General features: G+C 43.7%; 1 protein-coding gene across 3 annotated transcripts in view; it reads right to left on the bottom strand.

The window, feature by feature from the left end:
- Window positions 1–10770, bottom strand: part of CCDC148 (coiled-coil domain containing 148) — a 214909-nt gene that overhangs the window by 40885 nt on the left and 163254 nt on the right. For all 3 annotated transcript variants that reach the window (XM_075317245.1, XM_075317247.1, XM_075317246.1), the window contains exon 10: window positions 2108–2314. In XM_075317245.1, coding sequence (XP_075173360.1) covers window positions 2108–2314 — 207 coding nt within the window. The remainder of the gene's footprint in view (window positions 1–2107; window positions 2315–10770) is intronic.

Consider the following 10770-nt stretch of genomic DNA (forward strand, 5'->3'; position numbering starts at 1 on the left):
ATGCTGCTCTCTAGAATGTAAAAACACCCTTATAATACTCACCTACTGGGCCGTCCGGCCGATGGGTGTCGCTGATCTCGGTCCGGCGCCACCTCCATCTTGTGCAGTCGCTGTCCTCTTGCCCAGCCCCATGTGCATGACGTGTCCTGCGTCATTCACACAGTGTCCTTCATCGTGCTTCTGAGCATGCACACTTGCTCTGCCCTGCTGTAGTGCGCATGCGCGGGAGGACTTTGACCTTTCCTTGCATTACAGTACTTTGCTCTGTCCTCAGCAGGGCAGATTAAGGTGCGCCTGCGCAGCAGCGCAATGGAGGCCTCACACACATGGAGCTGAGCAGGAGAACGGCGATGGAAAGAAGAGAGGAGGCGCCGGACCGAGAGAGACACCCATCAGACAGGACATAGGTGAGTATGCTACTTCCAATAGGTGGCGCTGTGCTAGAGTTTGTCTCCTTTACTGGAGAGACAATTTGAATATTTCTTAGAGGGGCGTGGCAGCTATAAGTCCCCTTACTTGGCAGCCAGACTGGCTTGCAAAGTCTCCTTAAGGAGAATAGTGTTCCCCCGTGGTCCCCACATAGCTTTCTCATGAGCCAGATCAGACACCCCCATACTTTGCACTGACGAGGGGCAAGCACCCCCGAAACACCGTGTCTGCAAATTGGGATTCTGATCTGGCTTATATATCCTGAGTCATATTGCAAAGGATTGTTAAAAATCCACTTGTGACTTTTAGGATCGCTACTTCCAATAGGTGGCGCTGTGCTAGAGTTTGTCTCCTTTACTGGAGAGACAATTTGAATATTATAAAGGTGTTTTTTATGTTATACAGCGCGGCCTGGGCTCTTATATACAGTATTCTAGAACGCTGTATATAAAGGCCGCAGCTCATAAGGGGAAATCCTGGTGACAGGTTCCCTTTAATAAACTCCCTGATGGCAGATTTGGATACTCCATGGAGGGTCACCATTCTTAAAATACTATCAGTTTTGCAGCTTTTAAAAAATATATAGGCTCCTTAGTCCCTTCAAAACTGAATAGGTCCTTAAAAAATCTTTTGTTAATTTGCTTGAAAAAAAATAATGAAAAATTATGGCTAAACTTTTAACTCTTCTAACATCCTAACAAAATAAAAGGAAATGTGAAAAATTATGCTAATATAAAGAAGTCAAATTTTGTGTTTTAACTTGTTTGTGTGTGGTACGACTAATTGGGTATAAACGTTCAAATTTGAATATTGCAAACTTTTCGTAAAATTTCTGATAGTTTTATAAATAAACACAAAACAGATTGTCTAAAATTTGCCACTAACATAAAATATAATGTGTCATGAAAAAACAGTCTCAGAATCATTGGGATGAGTTGAAACATTCAAAAGTTATGATTACATAAAGTAACACACGAGATGTGAAAAATTGGGCTAGAGGTTAGGAGTAGATGTGACTTTAGGCCACTTAACACACAGCGACATCGCTAGCGATGTAGCTGGTGAAAGCACCAGCCCCGTCGGTTGTGCGTCACGGGCAAATCGCTCCCCGTGGCGCACAATATCATTAGTCCCCGTCACACGGACTTATCTGCCTAGCGACGTCGCTGTAGCCGGCGAACAGCCTCTTTTCTAAGGGCGCAATTCGTTCGGCGTCACAGCGGCGTCACTAAGCGGCCGCCAAATAGAAGCGGAGGGGCGGAGATGAGCGGCTGGAGCATCCCGCCCACCTCCTTCCTTCCTCATTGCCGGCGGCTGCAGGTACGATGTTGTTCGTCGTTCCTGGGGTGTCACACATAGCGATGTGTGCTGCCGCAGGAACGACGAACAACCTGCGTCCTGCAACAGCAACGATATTTGAGATTAGAACGACGTGTCAACATTCAATAATATGGTGAATAATTTTGATCGTTAGCGGTCGTTCGTGGGTTTCACACGCAACGACGTCGCTAACGAGGCCGGATGTGCGTCACGAATTCCGTGACCCCCAACGACATCTCATTAGCGAAGTCGTTGCGTGTAAAGCCCCCTTTTTAGTTAATGGATCTAGTTATATTTTAGAGGGGAAGAGAGTTTACATATGAAAGATACGATGGCCACGTGTGTCACAATCACTTACCTTTCCCTTAAGTTCGGTGCAGATTTCTTGCTGTCGCTTTCTGTCATTTGCCAGAAAGAGCTCTATTTCATACATGGAACCTGCCTCAGCCATGGTCATTGCCGCCTTGATGAGAAAGTCTTTTTGATAGCGAGTCCAGCTCTCCATCAATGCTCTTCTTTGATCTTTATTGAAGCGATGCAAGTCCCACATCTTTTCATGGCTGACCTACACGAGGAGCATAATGTAAGTGACAGTCAAGCTCCCTGCTACGCCGCGCTCAAACACATGCAACAAAGGGAACCTGCGGTTCATGGTCATCGCAATGGACGTTTCCAAATCGAAAACAATTAAAGAGTCACGCACACCCTGTATATTTCCTCAAGCATGAAACACACAACGTCATTGGAAATTTAGGAATTGTTATAATTCAGTGTTGTCGAAAAAGTTTGCCCTGGGCCATTCTCTGCCTCTAGTTGGTTTGAAAGGTCCATAGTCACAAAGTAACAGTATTTTACATCCCAAAAGTAAGAAAGAAATTGGGAAGTTTACATAGACTCCTAAATTAGGTGAATATTAGAGTAAAGGTTACTTAAAAAAATACAATAGGGGAAAAAAAAGCGCTGTGAATTAACCTACATATGTGTAATGTTGTAGTTGGAGAGCAGGGGATAGACCCTCAGGCTAGGTGACTCTAGCAATCCCTAATCCAAGAGGTACCTCTGATGGTGAGGATATCTGGGCAACCTTCCTTGCCCTGCTCCTGATTTTATACTCCCTCCTCCCAAACCCCTGGGGAGGACCATGGCAGGAGTGATAAAGCCAAAAGAAATAGAAAAACTGGTCAAACCATATCTCTATCTCACGGCACACAAACACAGAGGTATAAGACAAAAGTAGCTTAGGAGGAAAATAAGAACAGGGAGGAAACAAGAAGACAATGGGTGAACTCCACAAGTCCACGCACAAAGTGATACAATCCCCAGCAAGACTGGGATACAACAGCACACAGACTGGTGTAGCAGAAAGCTATAGTCAGCATGGGAAGACAGGCTCCATCATCTTAAATAGGTTAGGATAGGTCTTCCACAACATGTGATCCAAGAGGTGACCAGCAGGCTAGCAAAAATTTTCTCCTGCAAGCCCAATCACTAATGAGAACACAGCTGGTCGACACCTGAGCCTGTCTGTGTAACTCAGAAGCACCAAAAGAGGCATAGTGAGGAGTGTCAGATTATGCAGTGTGAACAGCGTCAGATGCCGCCATGACACTTAGAGAGTTTACAGCCAAACACGGTGTGACAAGATGTTGACTTTTCCTATAAAACGTTTACAGTCACTAAAGCATACAATCAAGGATAGACTTAAAGGAAACCTATCACATTGTACATGATAAATGAATAGTACGGTATATAGGACAGGATGAGCTTAAGGATATATATGTTTGTTGAAAAAGATTCAGTATAACTTGAAATCCCTGGTGTTTTGTATGCCTAGGAGTCCAGTGGGCGGTCCTACTATTGATTGACAGCTATCTCTACAGGCACAGTCATACAGGGAAGACTGTTAATCAGTGAATATGACCGCCATTGGACTCATGTACACAAATACTATGGATGTCAATGAAAAAAATGCAGGTTTTAGAGAAACTTTTCCATCAATAATATATCAATTTGATTAGCTCTTCTTGCTGTATAACATCCTGTTGGCAGATCAGATATCAATTTCTAAATGACAGGTTCCCTTTAAAAACTATTTACTTATTGTACAAATTAACTAGGTTCCCTAAGCTAAATGGTAACGTCATACACCAGTAAAGTGTACACTAATTATTTTAGTATTGGGCACAGTAGAAAAAGACCTGAACAGCTGCAGCCTTTCAAAAATTATTGTCCAATTTTACAATGATATTGTGAAATAAAAAAAAAAAAATATACCAGGTACCCCTCTCATTATGGCAAGACGGAGTGACGCCATGCATGATATTCTCTTACACAGCCATCCCACTGTACTCTCCACCTTTTTAGTTGCATATCATGACAGTAAATATTGTGGGTCAATATCTTGAGGCAGTTGCTCAACCAGTTGAATAAATTTACTGACTAAATTGGGTAGAGAAAATATCTGATTGTGCATCCTATAATTTCCAATTCCTCAGCCATTATTTACTATGTAACCAGTCCCTGCAGACTTGTATATACTGGATCTCGAGAATTGTGTGTAAGAACATTGGAACGCATTAGGGAAATCAAGTATGAGCCAACCCAACAGATCAAGTCAAACATAGAAAGCTGAAGCCCATAACAAACCAAGACATTACAGAGACCACCCTGAATTAGGTTACTGGCCTGATCTGAGGGTCCAGGACATGGACCAAATTTCAAGACAGTGATGTTATGAGAAGACTACAATGATCCAGAGAAGCTCCCCGCATAGTCTAAGGGGCACTTTGCACACTACGACATCGCTAGTGCGAGGTCGGAGGGGTCATGTCGAAAGTGACGCACATCCGGCATCGCACTCGAAATCGTAGTGTGTAAATCCTAAATGATACGATTAACGAGCGCAAAATCGTCGTAATCGTATCATCGGTGTAGTTCCTGGGAATTCCATAATTGCGCGACTGCGACAGGTACGATGCTGTTCCTCGTTCCTGCGGCCGCACACATCGCTGTGTATGAAGCCGCAGGAGCGAGGAACATCTCCTACCTGAGTCCTGCGGCTGACGCCGGCTATGCGGAAGGAAGAAGGTGGGCGGGATGTTTACGTCCCGCTCATCTCCGCACCTCCGCTTCTATTGGCCGCCTGCCGTGTGACATCGCTATGACGCCGCACGACCCGCCCCCTTAATAAGGAGGCGGGTCGCCGGCCAGATCGACGTCGCAAGGCAGGGGAGTCCATGTGAAGCTGCCGTAGCAATAATGTTCGCTACGGCTGCTATCACAAGATATCGCTGCTGCGACGGGGGCGAGGACTATCGTGCTCGGCATCGCAAGCATCGGCTTGCGATGTCGTTGTGTGCAAAGTGCCCCTTAATGAGCAGTGGAGATTGCATGTCTCTTATGACATGTCCATTTGCCTATTTTGCCATGTATATTCAATGGCATCTTATTTTTGTGGGATAGTTTTATTATTAATGGCAGCTGGAGCTGGTGAGTTCAATGGACGAGGCATTTATAAGAATGCAGTCTGTATGTGTAGCCTAACTTGTTATTTTGTTATGTCTTCTAATAGATCAGGGGTGGACGTAGACAACAGAAGACCACTGCGTAACCCAAGGATATGAGTCCTTTTTTGTCCAGTAATGTGTCTGTGGATAGAAGCAGCTTTGATGGTGGACGTGGGCCAACTTATCTCTTGGACTGCTGTCATGGTCGTCTCTCTGTTGTGGAGTTTAGTGACAGGTTCTGGGTCAGAGTCTCACTTTACCTTGTGAGGCTCTGCTGATTAAATGAATTCCCTTTCCTTTGGGGAGGAGAGAGTTAATGTCCGTTTACTTGTCAGCAACTTCTGACTCCTGGTCAGGTGTTTCCGGTGTGGACCACTCCCAAGTCCTATATATGCTTCCAGTACAGGGTGCCGGTTATTTTCCATCATTTGGAATCTTGGTCAGGAGGAGAAAGGAGCTGAAGAAACCTTCTCTCTGTTTTGCTTTGTTGGCTGCAGCATTGGTGCAGGCTGCAGCAGTTCATGGTGTGCTGGTTGTATGGTTTGGAAGTTTCCCAGTAGTCTGTTTACTTACCCCCCTTTTATGTTGTTTCCCCTTGTGCACATTTAGTGAATCCTTTGTGTGTGGCTGCCATGTGTATGAGTTGTCGTTTTCTCCTGTTCATGTCTGCTTGTGGGGTTTGTGTTTACAGTCCCGTTGCACCCCTCGGGTGCAGGTGCGGGAGGGGAATTACATCAGGGCTAGGATAGGAGTTAGGAACACGCTGGTGACTCAGACCTCACTACCATCAAGCACACCTCTGACCTGAGGGACAGAGCAGGGTAAAGCAGTCTGAGTGTCAGCTTAGGTGTCCCGGTCCTGTCATCCGGTCCCCGTGACAGGCACCACAGGTTGAGCTTATAGTATGCCTGACCCGATCAGCATGTCAGGACTATTTGTGAGCAATTACCCGCCATGATCAACATTGAAAAGCTACATAGATCTGATTCCCTGCCATCCCGCATCTTCCTATTTTGCATATCATATGAAAAAATAAATGCAAAGGTCAATCACACGCGCTTCTCCTTTTCAGCAAATTATTATTTTAACATAATTCATATTTTTGCACATTAATATTTTTTTTATTGCTCACATAGTCACATACTTTTTAATGATTTTTTTACTTTTATATCATTCATTTCTCCCATCATTGATTCATCACACGCTTTGCACTTTTCACCTTTTTATATATTTACAGCTTTCGTGCATTATATGCTTTTTACTGTCTATACACATTTATCGTGGTATCAGTTATATATCGTACCATCAACTAAAATCTTAAAGTCTTCTCTTTCCATACCATATCATGTGCCTTGTCATCATTTAGTCACATTATATCTTTGTTTTTTCACACTGTAGACACATTTTTATATGTCTCTTGTATATTTATTGTTTGATGCTTTATTATATTTCCATTATTTATGCATAATATACATTTTCTCACATTCTTCCATTTCTCAAATTGCATATCTATGTCTTTAATTCTTTATCATGAGTTGATTTTTTATGCAATCACATTCATTAATGGGAGCGTTCGCTCTTCCTTTATTTTATTTTACATGGCCATCTCGGGACTTTGCACTGGATCTTCATCTGTTCCTTTCCTCATGAGTAGTCGCTTCTTGTATCTTTCAAGCAAATTGCAATTCTGTACTATAGCCGCCACCGTGTTGTGCACTGCTACCCCAACCACTCTTAGCACTATTTTGTTGGCAGTACCACAACATTACTTGGAATGGACTAATAGGATGCACAATTGAAATGACTCACTCACACCGCAGTGATAAAGTGCATGACAGCGCTATTTAACTAGTGCATGGCCCTTGCTCAGATACTCACTTTCCTCAGGTATGATTGGTTGCACTTTGTTCTTTCTGTCTTATTATCCCTGCCTTTTCCTCCACCTGGTCACCCCTGAAGAAGCTTGGGCGAAACTCATGGAGGGTGATGTAAAGCATATACAGCACGGCCTTTGAATATGGACAGCTGGGGTCTGTATCTACTGCTAATATGTTTGAATTAACTTATTAAACCTTTTGGTCTGCGGTTACAAAAAAAGAATAGGCAACATAATGTGAAGGAATTAACAAAACAGATATTTGAGACGTGCTTCTTTAAAAAATATGTAAGAGTGAAGTGCCACTTTAACCATAAGGTAGCATCATTTTTAACTGCTTTCGTCCTCTTTATATGAATCAGTTGAAAACTTAGATCTGGTTACGAACTCTTCTCACCCTTGGCCCGCAGCAAGGAGTATTGGGGAGTTCAAGGAACCCGGCAAAAAACAATACTGATCTCTTTTCTGCAGCGACAAGAGGAATCAAGGGCAACCAGAAAGTGACGTTGAGACGTCAGGGACTAGAGGAATAGACAGACTTGTTTAGTAGTATATTACAAGTCAGAACGAGTAGGTGAAAAGGTAGCTTGGAGTGGAGGAGCAATGCATGCTGCACTGAAAGGAACACAAAGGAGAGCACCGAGAGATGATGCATCAGCGAGAATCAAAGAGTGCAGGGTTAGAGGAACAGAATTTTTTAATTATGTTGGCAAAAAAAAACCAACAATATCATTACCCAAAAGTAAGACCTACCACGAAAACAAGCCCTAGTAGGATTTTCAGGGCTTTTTTGAGTATGCTTAAAATCTGAGCCCTACTCCAAAAATAAGCCCCAGTTGTGGTTTCATAATAAAGTGTCCAAGCAGCTAAAAGAGTTAAAGAATACAGCAGGCCTCTTCATCAAAGACAGCAGACACCCCCCAAAAAAAGCAGAAACACCCCCTCCCAAAAAACCAAACAAAAAAAAAAAAATCGCACTAACCAGACCCCAAACAATTACAGTTGGCAAATGTCAATGATGGATGGGCTCTCACACACAGATCTGCGTCCGTGTCCGGTCCCTCACTGTTCCAGCTGCAGCTCTCACAGATAGGTATAAGTATCACTCTGTGTGAGTGATACTGCTTCCAGTTACCAGGGGGAGACAACTGTTGTAGAAAACAGGGGGACCTGACAGCAACGCATATTTGTATGTGAGAGCCCATTCACTTGCCAATTCTGTTTGGGGTCTAGTTAACGCGATTATTTTAGGTGGTGTCTGCTATCTTTTAGGGGTAAACGTAACCGTAGATATAGAGAAAAATAAATTTAAGCAGGTAAATTAAACCTTTGTAAATATAGTATGTACCCACCACTATAGGACGGGTTCTGCACCATGAGAAAAGTAAATCAGATAAGAAAATGTGCATCTGATCCAGTGATAGGATTAACAAAAAATGTTGATGATCCAGAATGTGAGGACATGATATTAGAAAAAAATTTGATTATTTTGTTCAAGAATAAATGCTGATTGTTGTTCATGGCAAAGCATAAGACCTCCTCTAAAAATAAACCCTAGAGCATCTTTTGGTGAAAAAATAATAATATAAGACCCTGGCTTATTTTTGGGGAAACATGAAACACGGTATGTGAGGCATAAAAAGGTTAATGTTACTGATGAAGAGGACTAGAAGAGCACTATTGCAGCCTGTTGTCTAAAAAACAAGAATTATTATTTTGTGGGGGCCTAAATGGGTAATCTTACTGTGTGGGGAGCACAACTTGTTTAGTTGACCATTAATGACGGATGAGAAGAGGATTCAGGTTGTAGTGCCGCGCTATTCACCACTCAGAAATTATGATTGATTAATGTCTTTTTATTTTCATGCACAGGTCTATGCGTTTCAGGAGTACTCAGCTTCCTTCATCAGGACATCAGGCAAAAAAACATCAAATAGTTGACCATGAAGACATTGGTAGGTAATGAACAATGTTCAGAGGCTCGTGATTTAAGAAGCCTATGCACTGTTTTTAAAGAAACCTAGAGTCTTGTGTGACTGCGTTATAACTTAGGCGGGCTTTGCACGCTGCGACATCGGTAACAATGTGTTACTGATGCTGCAGCGATAGTCCCGCCCCCGTCGCACGTGCAATATCTAGTGTAAGCTGCCGTAGCGATTATTATCGCTACAGCAGTTTCACACGCACATACCTGCCGTGCGACGTCCCTCTGGCCGGCGACCCGCCTCCATCCTAAGGGGGCGGGTCGTGCGGCGTCACAGCGACGTCACACGGCAGGCGGCCAATTGAAGTGGAGGGGCGGAGATGAGCGGGATGTAAACATCCCGCCCACCTCCGTCCTTCTCATTGCAGCCGCCGGCAGGTAAGGTGAAGTTCCTCGCTCCTGCGGCTTCATACACAGCGATGTGTGCAGCCGCAGGAGCGAGGAACTACATCGCACCTGTCGCTGCACCGGCATTATGGAAATGTCAGAGGCTGCAGCGATGATACGATAACGACGCTTTTGCGCTCATTCATCGTATCAAAAAGGATTTGCACGTTGCGATATCGACTGCGACGCCGGATGTGTGTCACTTTCGATTTGACCCCATCGACATCGCACGTGCAATGTCGCAACGTGCAAAGCCGCCCTTACGTTCACTGGTCTCGTTGAAGCTTCCGTTCGAACCCCCTGCAGAACGAGTTTCGGATACATGCGCTGACGGGGTCATTGACTATAATGGAGCAGACGGAGTCACTGTGTGCTCTGTCTTTCCTCATTTCAGGTGTATATGCTTTCTTCAGGCAGACACCCAGACTTAGTAGATTGTGCCTGTGTGTCCACCTGCAGAAAGCGTATACACCCAAAAATCCAAAAATAGTGCAAGACAGATTATACGGTGATTCCGTTTGCACACACTATAGTCAATTGCCCCGTCGGCGCATGCGTCTAAAACCTGTTTTGCTGGGAGGTTTGGATGGAAGCTCCAACGGGACCAGTGAACGTAGGTTATAATGCAGTGTGAAAGGGGACTACGATGAAACAAAAGGGGTAAATGTAGTATGAGCCTTACAGAAACGGTATATGGAGTTCAGCAGTATATGACTCGTGACCACTCAGGCTATTGATTGACTGCAGACATTATTTGGCGTAAATGGTCGATTATGTCTTCAGTGAATATAAAAAAAATGGTTAGTGGGAGCACTGGGATGCGACAATGGAACGGCTGGGAGTAAAATATTTTGCTCAGCTATAGCATTATCTTACACAACCCCATTAAAATGTAAATGCAAGAGAACGTACTGTATCCTGAATTATGAATGTGCATTTCTGTATATGTATTTTTTGCATAATAATCATGAATATTAAAAGATTTCCTAAAAATTTGGGATTCCAAAATAAAAAAAATCGCAATATACTTATGCAAACATATCCTGCATTTAGAAATTATCTTTAAAATGTGGCCCCTTGTGTGACATATTAGCGGCAGAGGCTGTGATATCTGCCCTCTTCTGTGCAGTGCCAAGCTACTACAGAGACGGTCATCTCCGCAGTTATAGCACTGCTGGCGTCTAATGTCTTAGGATTTGGCTGTAGGTGGAGATAATTACGGCATTGTGTTACAGCCTGGAAAACGTTCAAGACTACTTGCTTCGGCA

The sequence above is a fragment of the Anomaloglossus baeobatrachus genome, chromosome 7, assembly GCF_048569485.1.
Source record: "Anomaloglossus baeobatrachus isolate aAnoBae1 chromosome 7, aAnoBae1.hap1, whole genome shotgun sequence".
NCBI classification, from domain to species: domain Eukaryota; kingdom Metazoa; phylum Chordata; class Amphibia; order Anura; family Aromobatidae; genus Anomaloglossus; species Anomaloglossus baeobatrachus.